The following is a 16,107-nucleotide window of genomic DNA, read 5'->3' on the forward strand; positions in this document are numbered from 1 at the left end:
GTCCAAATTTAATCCAAAATGATAAAGAATCGAAATTCCATTGAGTTTGAACAGGTCTGTGTGACATTGCCACATGAGGTTTTCTAGATTTTTAGTGAAGCTGTCATTTTGGATTTGTTCAACAATCTCTTTGGGGTATTGCTAGTTTGGCTAATCTTGTATTCTTTGAATCTTATACTTTTCATTGTGATGAAGAGTATGGAAAGCATACCTCATGATGTATATGTTGATTTCTGCTGGTGCTTTTGGTCTTAACAAGAAGTCAGCAGGCACATTATTCTTCTCAGCAATGTGTTTGGTTTCAAAATAGTATTTCGAAAACGATTCGGCCTATTGAAGTAGTTGAGAATTTGAAATATGCTTTTATTTAAATTTGGTCATCTAAGGGAAAGATACCATGCCTAATTCTACCAGGAAGTGATGGCCGATGAAATAGAATTCGAACTTTTTTATTCCATTTTTCATCACCAAAATTTCTTTAAAAGTGGAATGCTAATGCATTTCAGCTTGGGAAAACTTTCCACTTTTATAGGCACACATATGTCTCTTACCATCAATTTCTTCAAATAAGATGGTTGCCTAGTATTCATTACCGGTATCGGTTTGGAGAAGTCTTTTCCCTATTGAAAGGATTTGCAATGAGGGAAGAGTCTGCATAATCTCCTTAAGTTCAGCTATTGCTTTAGTTTGAGATTTTCCCCAAGGTGGGGGATTCTTCTTTAGTATTGATTGTAGTAGAATCAGCAATTTAGCAATGTGTGGAACAAAATCTCTGAGACAATTGATTATCCCAAGAAATTGTTGAACTTGCTTTGTTGTAAAATTCTCTTTAGGAAACTTTAGCAGTTTCTAAACAATATACGGCCCTGGATAATATGTACATATGTTAAGGTGCATATCAAGAAATTCAATTTATGTCTGGGCGATGTTCATATTTCTTTGAGAAAGTATGATCCCATAGTTTTTCATAATTTTTGCAAACTGCTCAAGAAGTTGGCAGTGCGACTACTCATCAAGACTATAGAGCAAGATATCGTCGATGTATACTACTACACTTTACAGGATTGATTGGAAAATTCGACACAGAGCCTTTTGAAAAAGGGACAGTGTTACCTTTAGGCCAAAAGGAAAAATTTTCCATTGGAAATGTTGGTTTGGGATATAGAATCATGTTTTGGGTCTGTCTTCAGGATGGATGCCCAATTGCCAAAATCCGGCTTTGAGATCGAATTTAGAGTAGATGTGGGCCTTGGTTAATTCAGTGAAGAGGGAATTTTTGGAGGGTAAAGGGAATTTGTCATTTTGGAAAAAAAGATTAAGAGGCTGATAATTAACTACTACTCTCATCTTTCCTATGTTTTGCTTAGCGCGCTTATTGACATAGAAGGCTTCACAAGCCCATTAAGAATTGGAGATGTGAATAAGGCATTGTTGTAATAGTTTCGAGCATTCCCTTTGAGCTAAAACCAGATCTTTTGGCTTTGTTCCCATGTGACTCGCCTTGGTTAGATTGATATCTTCATTCTTTTTTAAAGGAAGGCGAACAAAGAACTCTGAATTTTCCCATAAAGGATGAAAACACTTCTAAGCGAATTCAGAATGAGATTCCAACAGGATTCTAACAACTTTTGTATGATCGGATCTAACAAACTCATTTGGATGAAAAAACTCTTTATATATTGACGAATTCAAAGAATTAGTCCTTATACTTAAGACCTTTTCGAGGAATTGATACGAAGCTGAGAAATCTGAGTCATAATGTCCCAACCAATAATCAAATCTTTGTTAAGGAGATTGGATCCGAAGATTTATATGATTATGGAGCATTGGGGAAAAAACTGAACAGTTAAAGGGATAGTTCTTATATTCATGGAAAAAGTATCTCTTGAGGCAAAATTGAAATATCGGCCATAAGAAGTCAAATATTCTTCAGAAAGAATTTTAGTTTCTAAGATTGAAAAACTTGCTCCAGTGTCTATAAGAGCAATGATAGTAATAGGCTTGTCAACTTTAAAGTGAAAATTTTTACAAGAAAATGGGGATAATGAATTTGGCTTGACAATATGTTAGTGCTTTGTTTTGAAGACGTGAGAGATATGTGAAAAATATTTTCAGATTTGAATCCGAATAAGTTTCACTAGAAGTTTGGTAACAAGGTATGGCACAAAGAGTTTGTTCAGATGGTTCTTCATCCGCAGAGAATAAAGATTCGATATCATCATTTTCAAGATAAATACTAGTTTCATTCTCTATATGATGTATTAGATGATTCTAACATTTTCTTACTTGGGGACAATTTTTGGCAAAATGTCATTTCTGATTGCGGATGAAATATCGATTTGATTTCTTGTGACCTAAATGATCTTTCCTTTTGCATAGGTATCGCCATTTCTTCTTTATTTGTAAATGTTTCTTTTTTCTAAAAGATTTTCCACCAAAACCATCACAATCTCACTTAGAGAATTTAATCTTTAGCTTCTGGCGAGAACATGCTATATCAAGTTCTCTGTTGTTTGTGAGATATGTTTGGACCATTTGGCGCTTTATACACAAATCATCAAGGCATAAATGGATTTTTTTGTTGTATTTCTTCCAATGGAATATCCTGAAATCCTCCTTTGTTGTTGAGAAAAGCTCTCTCAACTTGTTGGGATAATTTTTTGGGGATGGAAGTCAGGAAAACATGCTTCAAGTTTGAATCAGCTCCAATACCATAGAAGAGCTTAAGCATTTCTCAATAATGTTTATCAAGATGTTTTTTTTTTCTAGAGAGAGTAGCATATTCTTTCAAAAAAATTCTATCATTTTAAGCTATTGGAGGTCAGAAGGTTTTCTAATGAATAAATGATATAGAAGGGTAATGGCATGACCAAAGTCAGGTAAAATTAAAAATTGAAGTTGATATTGTTCTGTCACCGATTGCCGCTAATGCTTGAGGCTGCTTGTAAACCTTGTGACAAAACTAAAAAGGACATCATATTTATCATGATTGGTAAGAGCTTGGACATTTAGCCAAGTATGAAATTCTTCAAGTCTTTCTAGCCATTTGTGATAGGGAATATCATCAACAGTAAAAAAAACTGTTTTGATAGAGTAGACACATGCTGGGAGGGATTGCTTGGCTGAACAATCTTTGGTTCATAAGGGTTTGATTCCATATCCTGGTTTGGAGGATCGGCCATGAATATTGATGAATTACTAGTACATTAGGAAAGAAATCAATGGTAGGGATTGAGAAGGATGAAGAGGATGAGAGGGATGCCGAATCTAATTCAATATCAAAGATGTTTGGAAAAGCTTGTTTTGCTGGAAATAGGATTTGATCTTTTGAAATGGCTGGATCAGGCTGTTGAGTAACAAGATCAGGTTGTTCTTCTTGATTACCCAAGTCCTTTAGGAAGGATTCCAATAGATTGGATAACATCATATGATTTGGCTTTTCCTTTATAACAAGCGAGGATTCTGCAGGCATTTTCTCCTTTCCCTTTTCCTTCCTTATTCGATCCAATTCTTTGAGTCGATTTCGCATTTTACCACATCTCTCTTGTCCAGTCTAATAAGAACATCTATGAGGGCAGCAAAGATAGATGTCTGAGGTGGTAGAGGTGAATACTTTGTCCGTACTGTGGTCAGAAATGGATTAAAATGATTGGACCTTCCTTTTTCATGGAGTTGGATCTGCCTTTTAAGTTTCTCTATTTCCGCCTAGGACTTTTAAGATGATGATACCCCATATGTTGTCTAGATTCCAATGCATGAAACCTCTTTTGGAAATTAGAAAGTATCTTCTTGGTGGTTTCATTATATCTTCGAAGATCTTGTTGCATATTCACAATCTTGGAATCAATTTCCTTGAACGTATTGTTATGTGCTAAAAGTGTCTCCAATTGCTAATTTAGGACAGCTTTAGCAACAAGAGTCCTTTTTTTTTTGTCTTCCATGTTCATCCACATCAGTGGGGGCAGGTATCTTAGGAGCATGCCGATATCTGCCTTGTGGATCAATGAATTCTTTTGGAGTAGGAAACGGGAGTTTGGAACTTTCTCGGACAAGAAGGGGAAAGTCTATCTCATGGAACATGGCGATGGAAAAACTTGGTGGTGTTTCTTCTAGAGCCTCAAGTGGGTAAGAATGCTTCTTTGCCCACTTTAGAATTAACTTATAAAATGGGGAAATAGCTGGCTTTTTCTGAGGAGGAGATGGAGGAGGTGATAATGGTGGAGTTGGTAATATGGAGGGAGGAGAAGTGAACTCTAGTGGTGGAGTTGGTGCATAAAGAAACCATAAACTGAAATTTATCACACTCACCAAGAGTATCAACGAAAAGATCTCCATTTAAGTACTTTCGGTACATAGTATCATTTGGCTTCTTGTGCTTCCGTCGGGGTCTTGCATATGGGTCTACCTCATTAGGAGAGTTTGTACAATAAGAACATTGACAAAAAGGATCTCAGAAATAGTGATCATACTGGTCTTTATAGTAATGGACATGATATCCATCACTTTTGAAGTATTGAACAAGCTTTTTTGGATTTGGCTCGGAGATTGACTCAGGAATACATGATTCAATCATAAAGAGAGTCTGGAAGATAGAAAGATTTTCTTCATTTTCCTTGCCAAATTTGATGGAAATAGTTCCATCTTTCTTTCTGACAAATTCGAAGTCTGAAGACTAGAAAAGCTTGTTGTTCTGATGCAACTTTTCATAGTTGGTAATCCATATCTTTGAAAGGAGCTTGGCCAACTTTTCCATAGAGATCTATCTGGGAACATGAATGCAGGATGCTTGATCATTCCGCATGGAAAATGAATAAAGCATCTTCATTTCCATTGTGGAAATTCAAATCAAGAGCATGGTTCTACACTCGATAGACCATCTGGTAGTGCAGTGTTGCTGCTACAGAGTTAGCAGTTTGAGGAGCTTCAATGAGCTGAACTTGGACTTTTAGAAATGAGAGTAGCTAAGGGTTTAAAAGAGTTATATTGAAGTTTGGATATAAGGTTACGAAGACTGTTCCAACATTCAAAGTGGTTTGAATAGTACCAATGCAAGCTTGGTGGTATTTTAGAAACCTAGTATCCAACAACGCAATTTTTGCCACAATTGGCAAGTCTTTGCGATCATGAAAAGTAAGAGCAAGATGAATAGCTCCATAATGGACATGAGAATATTCTTACTAAATTCACTGTCTAGGAAACTCTAAAGGATCTGGAGGGTAACAAAATATTCCTTTTCAATGGTAGGAGTAAGATGTTGATCGAACTTGGAGGACTAGATGTACTCCTTTACTTCCTTTGGAGTTTGGCGAATGAGTTGGCAAATGGAGCGGATGGGAGAAAATGACGAAGTGGGTTTAGCAAAAGTGGAATATGGGTTCATAAAGAGAAGTTGAGTTTCATAGATCTTGGTTTCATCACTAAGAGAGACTTCATAAAGATAGTCTATCTTAAAAGCATTCGAAACACGGATTTCTGAAGGGGTTGAAGAGGATGGAGATGCAACGAGAGAAACGGATGCTTCTAGTATTTCTGGTTCTGTCATGATGTGAAGGAATCTTCTCAGCACTTGATTCATCTACTAAGCGCATGGAACAGATCTTGCTACAAACGAAACCATGGCTCTAATATTATGAATGGACTTAGACTTAAAACCAAGGAAGACGGAGTCAGTTTCCTACACCAATTTTGATAGAATTTCATTGCCATGGATGTTAGCAATTTTACATGGCATGGCTAACATAAACAAATAGATTAAAAAAAAAAAGAAGTTAAACAATTACAAAAATTACCAATATTAGTGCCAGCTATGTCATGTAAAATAATCAATATTCACTTTATTGTTTTCTTGCTAAAATTGGGTTGAATGACTAAATCGACAAATTATTTTAAAAAAATTAAAATTGAATTAACTTCCCATGCAACATATTTAAGACTTTTTTTGATAATTTTCTTAATTTCGAGTCACTAATGTTCTTGTCTTGTTGACCCAACATAGAAATTGACATTCACATTACCTCCAGCAAGCCGTGTTGGAGTGAAGCAAGTCCACGCTGGAGGCGAAGAAGGCAACCTAGGTCTCATATTCCCTTCAATAGATCCTAGCCTTCACCTCCGCTTGCTATTCTTGTCTTGGGTACGTGATAGAAGTTGTCGCGTGCCAAAAGATGAATTGGTTCACTCATGTCTTGTCTTTAGTTAAGGTGCTTGTTAGATGAGGGCTTCATTTAAATTCAACATTAAGACTTTCGAAATTTAAAAATTTAAGTTATCAAATGATAATCTAGTTTGATATTTAAATAATGTAATAAAAAGCATGGTCTCTTGATACTTTGATGACACCTAGTCATAACATCATTTGGTCAAACATTACATGTCATGATCAAGTAATTATTGAGTTTAAAAAAAACGGAAAAATACAAGGTGAACCTTATATTATAGTGTACAAGCTCTTCCCAACAAGTCGTTGGCATCTGAAAAATCACTTCCCCAACCTCAGATTCGTCGTTACCTCCGCTCGTTCCCGCCAGTACACCGATGCCCCGAACCCCGACTCCGAGCTCGACTTACCTGGCAACGATGTGCTTGGGGAGCTCGAGTCTTCGAAACCCATCAACCCAATTCCCCGATTCGCTCCGGGGATGGAGAATAACTTCCATCGGACGGAGCCCTCTAAGTCGACGGCGGCGGCGGCGGCGGCGGCTCAGATTTCGCATCCGTGGCCCGAGTGGGTGGATTTGATGGTGCTTCTGTCGAAGGGAGGTTACTTTGATGCGGAGGGCAACCCGTTCCAGAATGTGGAGTTGGGTCCGAAAGAATCGAATCTCATTAGAACCGCATGCCTGAATTTCGTCCGCGACAGATACGACGTTATGAGGTACTGAAAGGAATGACCTTCGGTTGGTGCGCTTTACCTGTTTGATTTAATTACAGAGACATTGGGCTTGGGTGATGATGGTGAGGTAAATAGACCTCTGTGCCTTCTTGAGGAGTATATATTTTGTGGGTAGGCAGGGCTTCTTCGGAACGCAGTTCGTTATAAGCCTCGTTCTGATCGTTGTGAATGTATTGCTCATATGAGCTTGATGAGAGTTCAAACTCTCTCCAGGTTCTTGTTAAATGCTGCATTTAAATACCCACCAGCATATCGTCATTTAGAGAGCTAACTCTGTCATGTTTGACTGTCATTCCTGGCCAAATTTATATTTCTCTTGCTTTGAGGTTAAGAGCATGCTAGTTATGGGAATCGGAACTCCACCGTCTTCAAACCAGGCCAAAATCACAACATCGCGAAGGAAAAAGTTCTCTTCTTTTTTTGTTCATTTTGAAAACATGGAGAAAGAAAAGTATGGAGTAGTTATTTGTGAATGGTCAAGTTGTTTTGGATAATATCACCATGTCATGTCAACTATGAAGTAATGGCCTATTATCATATATCCATAGATTTGTAATTTGTTTGTTTTGCAAAAAATGAATGGTTTGAAAAATATTTTCTTAGAAATGATCGCTTGTATCTTTTGAAATAATTAGTCACTTGTAAATGTTTTCATAATTGATAACAATATATGTTTAAATATTTTTGTGGATGATGAAAATATTTTTCATCATTTATTTTTGTAAGCAATACAAGTGACCATTTTTTAGAAATGTAGACATTTTCTCCTGAGCTTTCTTTCATCCAGAATTCTGTTAGCAAGCTAAATGTAATATTGTTAAAAGCACCTTAGTTGGCATCTTAGTCTGTCTTTTTCTGCATAGTGGCAACAACATGGTGCCTTATGTGCGTCATCCTCTACTTAGAAAAGAGAATCCACAGGACTTGCCTTTAGGTGTCAAGCTTGCCCATCCACTATCAGGCCTTTCTATGTTACTATGCCTTTCTCTAGAAATGAAGTATTTGACTAGAATTTGGAGCCAAAGATTTTCGATGGCACGTAACCTGAAAAGAGGCAATTCATATTACATTGGGCATGTGATAATAACGCATATTAAAAATTTAGCTGGTAATCAATTTGACGGTATGCATTCTGATTCAGAGGTTAGCTATTCAATGTGGCTAATGACTGTCCAATGCAATATCATCACCAAATAGGCATCCGACAACATAGCTTTACTTGAGAAATCGGAGGTATCCTCATTTACATATAGAAAGAGTCGCTTAACTCATATTCAGAAGGTTTTAACAAGACATTTCCTGATAGGTATTTGTCAAAGAAACATATTCAGGTCATAGCAGGGTGTGGATGCCCCAGCACTGACAGAAAGTGGTGAACTCTGGTAAGTGCTTGAGGGCACATGTGGGCATCGATGAGGGAAATGTATGTTCTTTTTAAAGACTTCCAGTAATCATTAGATTGTATAGTTTCATCAGTCATACTCATTACAGACAGCTGCTTTGCCAGGTTTGCAGCTCCTGCAACTTGAGGGGAAACTGTGAGAGAGCATTTGTGAAGGTGCGTCAAGATGAAGGAAGGCGCACGGTTGATGTTATGCAAATCTTGTTGACATACAGACTTGACCCCATAAGCGATACTGTGGAGAATAAACCATGTCTGACTAGAACAGTTAAGGAATCAGTCAGAGCACTGCTAAAGCAAATGGCAGAGTATGGCACCAATGTACATGGCTCTGATTTGTCAAAACCCACACCAGCTGGTGATTTATCCTGGCATTCAAGTTTGTAAGAGAGAGGCTACAAAGATGTTCCAATGAAACAAGGAGATTGGCATTGCCCCAAGTAATGCAAATTGCCCCAAGTAATGCAATTGTTAACATCCTATTGATTAATTTGAGTTTGCCCTGAATATTTGATATAATTCTGCATATGGCAGGTGCAACTTCTTAAACTTTGCTAAGAACATCAAATGCTTGCGATGCGATACTTTTTCTCAGGAAAGACTGAATCAACTACAGGAAGACCAAGATCATCTTCCACTAAAGAAAGGAGACTGGATATGTGACAAGCGATTGCTTCTCATGCCTTTTTTCACCTGTTCCCTGATTTGTGGTGAGCAGAGCTCCTTGCTTATAGAAACTGTTGCGTTTTGCAGATGCAATTTCTTAAATACTAGATGTTTGCGGTGCAAAGAGAAACCCCCGGAAAGGCAACTCAATCCTTGGGAGTGGGAATGTGAATCATGAGTTCTTGCTAATCCATTCTTTTAGTTAATGCCTACATTGAGCAGTTATAGTTGTTCATGAGCTGAGCTGTTCTGCCCTTATGGATCTGTGACTGGTAGGTGCAATTACATCAACTTTAGAAGGAATATGGTATGCTTGAATTGTGATTATAGAAGGCCTAAAGCATCAAATTCAAAGGGCTTGTCTCAACGAGAGCATGATGCTGGAAATCATCATCAAGGTCATGGAGCCGTTGAAGATAGAAATTCTATGTGGTCTCTGAGAAGAAATAGTCAAATGCAAGTCACAAATAGGTGGAGATTTGTGCATGGAGAGAATGGGGTCACTGAGAAACCAAAGTTAACAAACTCATTGAACGAGGTTTCTGGAATTCTTGATTTTACAATTGCAGGAGGCATGAGCGATGTGTCTCGTGACACAGAAAAGAGGGAAATGTGGAAACTGAAGATGCTGGAAACAAGCAGAATGACTGCAGAGGAAAAGGCAAATCCAGATGAGCCACGCTCATCCAGAATTTATAGGAACTCAGAATCACCAGACTTTGAGGACGATGAAGAAATGGCTGAATGGTTCGGCAGTGGGAAGACGTGAGTATAGATGCCTGTACATGTAATTGGCAAGAACCAAATTCATTCGTTTCTTTGCCTCCATAGGTTTTCCAGGATACTGCCTTCTATTTTCCAGTGGACAGTAAACTATTCATCTCGTGCAATCTTGCTGTTGAGTTCCCATGTCTGTGATTGGTTCAGTCTCTGTGGAATGAGTTTAGTGAACAAACTTCATCCATCGCACAATTTACTGTCACACATGGAATATGCAAACGAATATATGCAAATTAACACTATAAGAACAACAATCACACAAGGTCTAGTAGAGTTTAGGGGAAGAACTCAGTATTTCCTTCAGTAATACATGGAAGCATCTTATTCTTTTGTCACCTCTTTTGACCTATGCACCTCTCAATCATGCTCTGAAGTAATTTATTAGACTTTTCCCGTCCAACTCCTTAGTAAAGAATCTCCTCATGTATTCGTTGAAGGTAAACTGCCGAAAAGCAGCGGGCTTATCTGAGGACACAAGCTCTGGGAACGGTCCGAACTCATTCTCGCGATTGCTTGGGTTGCAGAAAACTGCTATCGACACACGTGGCTCTTGGCTGGGGTTGGCCAACACCCGGTGGTCTACGCTTTTGTACTCATCGTTAGACATGATCTGGAAAAATCAAAAGCACGTGAATTGACTTGTATTTCACTGTAGAGTGTAACTTTTCAACTTACTCAGGTGCGAAGTCCTCAAAGGGAGTTTACCTGGAGGATGTCACCAATGTTCACAACAAGAGCACCTGGGACTGGCGTCACATCCACCCACTCATCGCCGTGCTTCACCTGCAACCCACCGACCTGGTCCTGCAGGAGCACCGTGATCACTCCTGGGTCCGCGTGGGATGTCAAGCCGACCGTCAGGTCGGGCTGGGGACAGTACGGATAGTAATGCCCCACCATCATCCTTGCATCCAAACATGTCAATTCCTGCAGCTTGCCGGGACTCAATCCCAGCCCCTCGCTCAACAGCCCCAGCAGGATGCTCCCCAGCCGTTCGACCTGCTGATTCCACTCCAACACCTCATTTCTGCACACCTCGGGGATCTCTTCCACGTCCGCTAATTTCGGCCCCAGCCTTACTTGGAGCGTGTCCCTGCATATCATCATTCCGGACATTAATTGAACTGGATCTTTTTGCTTGCCCAATTCTTTTTTCTTCAAATGATTTTTTCTTTCGTTCGTCAAAATGAATTCTCTAACCGTATGATGCATAATTTGTCAATACGACAGTCAACACATCAGGATGTGCCTCTGCCTTCTTTTCAGACATGATATGATACATCAGTTCAGTAGTGTCGTTTGCCGATCTAGCTTTTACAAATCTAAATTTCATCAACTTCATGAATTTGATTGCACATGCTCGTGGCTTGACTTACCTCCAGCTCGCCGCTTTGGAGAGGAACAGGTCGACGTTGGAGAAGAAGGACACGCCGGTGTCCGTCTGCCTCCGGTAGATCCTCGCCTTCGCCTCTGCCGGCTGCTCGTGGAAGGCCTTCACGGCCGCGACGGTGCGGTCCAGGACCTCCGCGGGCACACCGTGGTTGACCACCTGCAAGAAGCCGAGCTCGCGGGCGGCGCGCGACACCTCCCCGACGACGGAGGGGCGGCGGGCGGAGTCGCAGCAGCCGGAGAGGTCAATGGTGGGGATGGAGCCGGGGCAGGGGCGGGGGCGGGCGGGCCTGAGGTCGGAGAGGGTCTCGGGCGGGTGGATGAAGAGGGGAGGGAGGGAGGCGAGGCCGGAGTCCAGGAGGCCCTTCACGCCCAGCTTGGACTCTTCGAACTGCTTGAGCTCCTGGGCTCGGTCGAAGGCCTGTCCACCGCTGTCCGTCACGCCCATGGCTCGTCTCCGATTCCTGGTTCGATCGACGTATGCGCGGGGGTGTGAGGAAAGAGACGTGGGGAAGGAGGAATGATATGAACGATCGACATTGCGTGATTGTTTATCGGTCAAAGTCAAACCCCGCCATCGCGTAACGAGAGATGATAACGCCGGGCCAGGACGCTCTCCCTCTTTTTTGCTTTTGAAGGTAGACGAGGCAAGATGCCGTAACGAATTACATAACAATTAGAAAATAAATTAACGAGTCAACCCATCTAGATTGCACAAGATAATTTTTTTTTTCTAAATATGACGAGAGATCATATTGACTAATTACTGAACTATTATATTGTAATCGTTCAATTGGTTGTTATCACTTGATCTTAATCTGTCGAAAATATAATTATTTTTAAACAATGGTCTTTCCCCAATTGAGAATTTGTAACATCACTTTGAGATAATGATGGCTTTTACTTTGATCAACTGTTCCGAAAAATAACTACCGTCTTAAGCATCATTGCTCCATATTTACCAAAGATAGAATTGGAAGAATTACTTGGAGACACAGGAATGAGGACACTTCAAAGAAATCAAAAGACTACTGCATTTTCTTTTCTTGGAGGGCAGAAACGAGGGAAATAAATGAGGAAGTGAAATAAATTTGGGGCGTGAGGGCTGCGGTGGACCCCGGGGTTTGCATTTTTTTATATATAAAATAAATAAATAAATGAGGTTATAAAGCGATTTTGGAAAATAAAAATACTAAATATTCATAAATTTTGATCATTGTAGAAGATAAGAAATTTATTTAAATAAGTTAATTCTAATTTCTTAATAGTAATTAGTTTCATCAATAACTTTTGTTAGAGTTAGAAAAATGCCCCCAAATATGGATATGCATTAACTATGAATATATCTTTTGAATCTCATATGAATAGATTTATTAATATTATTAGTATGAATTCATTATAGGCTCTTTTGTTATTATGTATGAATTGTGAATTTGAATCAAATTAATTAAAAATAAAAATATTTATTTAATATACAACGTGTCCCAACGTGTCGGAATTCTTTATTTTTGAGAAATGGCGTATTATTGTGTCGTATCACATGTTTGTGTTGTGTATCGATGCTACCTAGTGAGATTACCAAGCCCATTCGACTTGGGGGACCAAGTGTACATTTTCTAACCACAAATAAAATTAAATAATTATTTTTTGGGTCAATTATAATGATTTGCTAGTGGCAAAGGAAGACCTTGCTCCCCCCTCCTGACTCTGTAACAAGTAAATAGTATCTTAGATAAAAACTCACATATACTTTTGACATTTTTCCTTTTCTTTTCTAAAGAGTTATTAGGTTCAATATGAGATCACTCATTAAACTCTATTTTCTGTTGAAACTAGCTACTCAATTGGTGCTTTGTGCGAGCTTGTCTATATGCATTTTTTTAATCACTAGGAACACTATTGATATGGTAATCGATATGTGAAAAGAGATGAGACTTGATTAATAGTGATACATATAATTTTCTAGAGAAATATCAAATTAGGGTTCATCAGGAGATGCAAAAGGCATTGCGATGTCATGTATTCTGAGCATGTAAAACGTAATAGAAAAAAAATGATTTTTTGGAGTGCATGCATGAAAGTTATATTTGAAATAAGTTGATTTGAATAATAGAACAGAGTATCATACAATATAAATAGTCCATATGTTCCAACGATTCGTAGGATTTAGGGAAGAATCACGTGTTTCCTTAAGTGCCACAAGGAAGTATTTTTGGGCCTATGCATCTCTTGCTCATGCCCTAAAGTAATTTATCAAACTTTTCCCCTCCAACTCCTTCATGAAGAATCTCCTCATGTACTCATTGAGGTTGAATTGCCGGAAAGCAGCGGGTTTATCTGAGGATATGAGCTCCGGGAATGGTTTGAACTCATTCTCACGATTGCTCGGATTGCAGAAAACTGCTACCGACACACATGGCTCTTGGTTAGGGTTGGCCAACACCCGGTGATCCACGCTTTTGTACTCGTCGTTGGACATAATCTGGGAAAACAAAAATTGTGTAAATGGATCTTTGTTTCACTGAAGAATGTAACTTTTTAATTGACTAGGTGATTTAGAGACACTCCTAGTCCTCAACAGGAGTTTACCTGGAGGATGTCGCCAATGTTCACAACCAGAGCACCCGAGACTGGTGTCACATCCACCCACTCATTGTTGTGCTTCACTTGCAACCCGCCGACCTGGTCTTGCAGGAGCAATGTGATCACTCCTGGGTCCGTGTGGGACATCAAGCCAACAGTCAAATCGGGCTGGGGACAGTACGGATAGTAATTCCCCACCATGACCCTCGTCTCCAAGCACGTCAATTCCTGTAGCTTGCCCGGACTCAATCCCAGCCCCTCGCTCAACAATCCCATCAGGAGGCCTCCTAGCCGCCAGACCTCTTGATCCCATTCCATCACCTCATTTCTGCACACCTCGGGGATCTCTTCCATGTCCCCTTTCGGCTCCAGCCTTATTTGGAGCGTGTCCCTACAATATTGTATCTTGCATTGCTTGAACTGATTCTTTCTGCTTTCCTAATTCTTTCTTTATAAATGAATTCTTCTTTTGTTTGTGCCCGTGAAAAACTAAAACAAGAATGAATTCCCTGATATTATGCTATCCAGCTGTATAATTTCTCAATAATATATGATATATGGCTTCGTGTCCTTTTCTAGTTCCCTACAAAATTCTAAACTTGACTCGACCCGATCCCATATGGTAATTCAGCTTTTGCAAATTACTATCTTTTTTTAATCAAATTCATGTATTAGAACGAAATTAATTGAAGTGGCTTCGTTGATTACCTCCAGCTAGCCGCTTTGGAGTGGAACAAGTCGAGGTTGGAGAAGAACGCGACCCCGGTCTCCATCTCCCTCCGGTAGATCCTCGCCTTCACCTCCGCCGGCTGCTCGTGGAAGGCCTTCACCGCAGCGATCGTCCGGTCCAGGACCTCCGCCGGCACACCGTGGTTGACCACCTGGAAGAAGCCGAGCCCACGAGCCGCTCGCCCCACTTCCTCGACGACGGAGGGACGGTGCCCGGAGTCGCAGCCGGAGAGGTCGATGGTGGGGATCGAGTAGGAGCTGGGCCGGGCGGGCCCGAGGTCAGAGAGGGTCTCGGGCGGGTGGATGAATAGGGGAGGGATGGAGGTGAGGCCGGAGTCGACGAGGCCTTTGACTCCGAGCTTGGATTCGTCGAATTGCTTGACCTCTGGGGCTCGGCCGGTGTCGGTGACGCCCATGGATCGACTCCGAGTTTCTGGTTCGACCGATGCGAGTGTCGTGCTGCAAGGAAAGAGAAAGGGAAGGACGAGGAGGCGATGGCAAAGGGAGAGGAAGAGACAGCTTCCTTCCTTCCCAGATTCATTCGACAAAAAACCAAACCCCGCGGTCGCGTGCTAAATGACATTACGAAAGAAGGAAATAATGTCGGTTTTCTCAACGCTCTTTGTTAAAAAAAATAGATGCCGTATTCGTGTGGTGGAATGATATGAATAAAGAACGCGATGGCTAATTTATTTTTTATTTAAAAAAAAAAAAAAGGGGGAAATCTCAGGTTTTTAAGGCGTCGTTTCGATGATTACTCGTTCAGCTATATTTCAACTATTCAATTATTAGTTATTATTGCTCCTGTCAATTCTATGACATCTTTATATGTTTTTCCAAATTTATAGAGCAACTGTAGCATTACGATGGTCTTTTTTTTTTTTTGGGGGGGGGGGTGAGATTGGTACCGCCTCTTTTTTTTTTTTTTTTTTTTTTTGACAAGGTACCGCCTCTTGCTCCTGTCAATTCTATGACATCTTTATATGTTTTTCCAAATTTATAGAGCAACTGTAGCATTACGATTCTTTTTTTTTGGGGGGAGATTGGTACCGCCTCTTTTTTTTTTTTTTTTTTTTTTGACAAGGTACCGCCTCTTCAAAATTAATTTCTCTAAAAATTGGCTACTGGCTTAAGCACTATTTTTCCATTTCCTAAAAGATAGGATTGGAACCGGAGATAAGGGGAAACCATGGCTCTTATGGAATAAAAAGAGTGTCTTTTTCTTTTTTACAGTGTTTGATATTAACAACAAAATAAAAGCACAAGATGGGTAAAGAGCTTAGCATGGAGAAACACGAGGGGCTAGGAAGTTAATAATAAGTTTACAGGCTTTGTTTGTTTTGTGAAAAATATTTTTTGGGAATACAATTTCCTCATTTTCTGGCATTTGGTTCGCTTAGAAAAATGATTCAATGAAAAAATATACTTAATTTCAAGAAAATGATTTTTTTGGAAAATATGATAAGGTATTGGTGCTTGAACTCAAAATTTTATATTTGGGTATAGAAACTCCAACACTAATTCCTAGCATTCCGGATTAGGTCTCTAGCGCTCAAGCTTAGATCCAGTGAGATTGGGCTAGAAGTCTTGGTGCTTGTGCATCCAAATTTGGGTCCATAAAGGTCATGCTTGAGTCTCCAATCCCCAAACTTTGATCCTTGGTACT

The 16,107-nt window shown here is 39.9% G+C and overlaps 3 protein-coding genes and 1 pseudogene across 3 annotated transcripts; 2 read left to right on the plus strand and 2 right to left on the minus strand.

Moving 5' to 3' along the window:
* Positions 1-6,459: 6,459 nt before the first annotated feature.
* LOC120286477 lies at positions 6,460-9,209 on the plus strand (annotated as a pseudogene).
* Positions 9,207-9,862, plus strand: LOC120286478. The gene has a single exon (XM_039298703.1). The coding sequence runs from the start codon at positions 9,265-9,267 to the stop codon at positions 9,727-9,729; it is 465 nt and encodes a 154-aa protein (XP_039154637.1). The 5' UTR covers positions 9,207-9,264; the 3' UTR covers positions 9,730-9,862.
* Positions 9,863-9,965: 103 nt separating this feature from the next.
* LOC104456883 (1-aminocyclopropane-1-carboxylate oxidase homolog 4-like) lies at positions 9,966-11,733 on the minus strand. Its single transcript, XM_010071764.3, has 3 exons — positions 11,117-11,733; positions 10,446-10,833; positions 9,966-10,350 (listed from the first exon to the last, which is right to left on the minus strand). Exons 1-3 carry the CDS (start codon positions 11,575-11,577, stop codon positions 10,102-10,104), a joined length of 1,098 nt encoding a protein of 365 aa, XP_010070066.2. The 5' UTR covers positions 11,578-11,733; the 3' UTR covers positions 9,966-10,101.
* Positions 11,734-13,274: 1,541 nt separating this feature from the next.
* LOC104456879 (1-aminocyclopropane-1-carboxylate oxidase homolog 4-like) lies at positions 13,275-15,036 on the minus strand. The gene is made up of 3 exons (XM_010071762.3): positions 14,421-15,036; positions 13,719-14,103; positions 13,275-13,611 (listed from the first exon to the last, which is right to left on the minus strand). Exons 1-3 carry the CDS (start codon positions 14,855-14,857, stop codon positions 13,363-13,365), a joined length of 1,071 nt encoding a protein of 356 aa, XP_010070064.2. The 5' UTR covers positions 14,858-15,036; the 3' UTR covers positions 13,275-13,362.
* Between the last annotated feature and the right edge of the window lie 1,071 nt (positions 15,037-16,107).

The sequence above is a fragment of the Eucalyptus grandis genome, chromosome 8, assembly GCF_016545825.1.
Source record: "Eucalyptus grandis isolate ANBG69807.140 chromosome 8, ASM1654582v1, whole genome shotgun sequence".
Lineage (NCBI taxonomy): Eukaryota > Viridiplantae > Streptophyta > Magnoliopsida > Myrtales > Myrtaceae > Eucalyptus > Eucalyptus grandis.

Excerpts from the sequence above, each read along its gene's own strand:
- LOC120286478 (XM_039298703.1), top strand. The coding sequence starts at position 9,265 with ATGGTATGCTTGAATTGTGATTATAGAAGGCCTAAAGCATCAAATTCA.
- LOC104456883 (XM_010071764.3), bottom strand. The coding sequence starts at position 11,577 with ATGGGCGTGACGGACAGCGGTGGACAGGCCTTCGACCGAGCCCAGGAG. Across the intron at positions 10,834-11,116 it reads TCCAAAGCGGCGAGCTGGAG|GGACACGCTCCAAGTAAGGC; the intron begins GTAAGTCAAGCC and ends GATGATATGCAG. Across the intron at positions 10,351-10,445 it reads ACATTGGTGACATCCTCCAG|ATCATGTCTAACGATGAGTA; the intron begins GTAAACTCCCTT and ends TGATTTTTCCAG.
- LOC104456879 (XM_010071762.3), bottom strand. The coding sequence starts at position 14,857 with ATGGGCGTCACCGACACCGGCCGAGCCCCAGAGGTCAAGCAATTCGAC. Across the intron at positions 14,104-14,420 it reads TCCAAAGCGGCTAGCTGGAG|GGACACGCTCCAAATAAGGC; the intron begins GTAATCAACGAA and ends ACAATATTGTAG. Across the intron at positions 13,612-13,718 it reads ACATTGGCGACATCCTCCAG|ATTATGTCCAACGACGAGTA; the intron begins GTAAACTCCTGT and ends TTGTTTTCCCAG.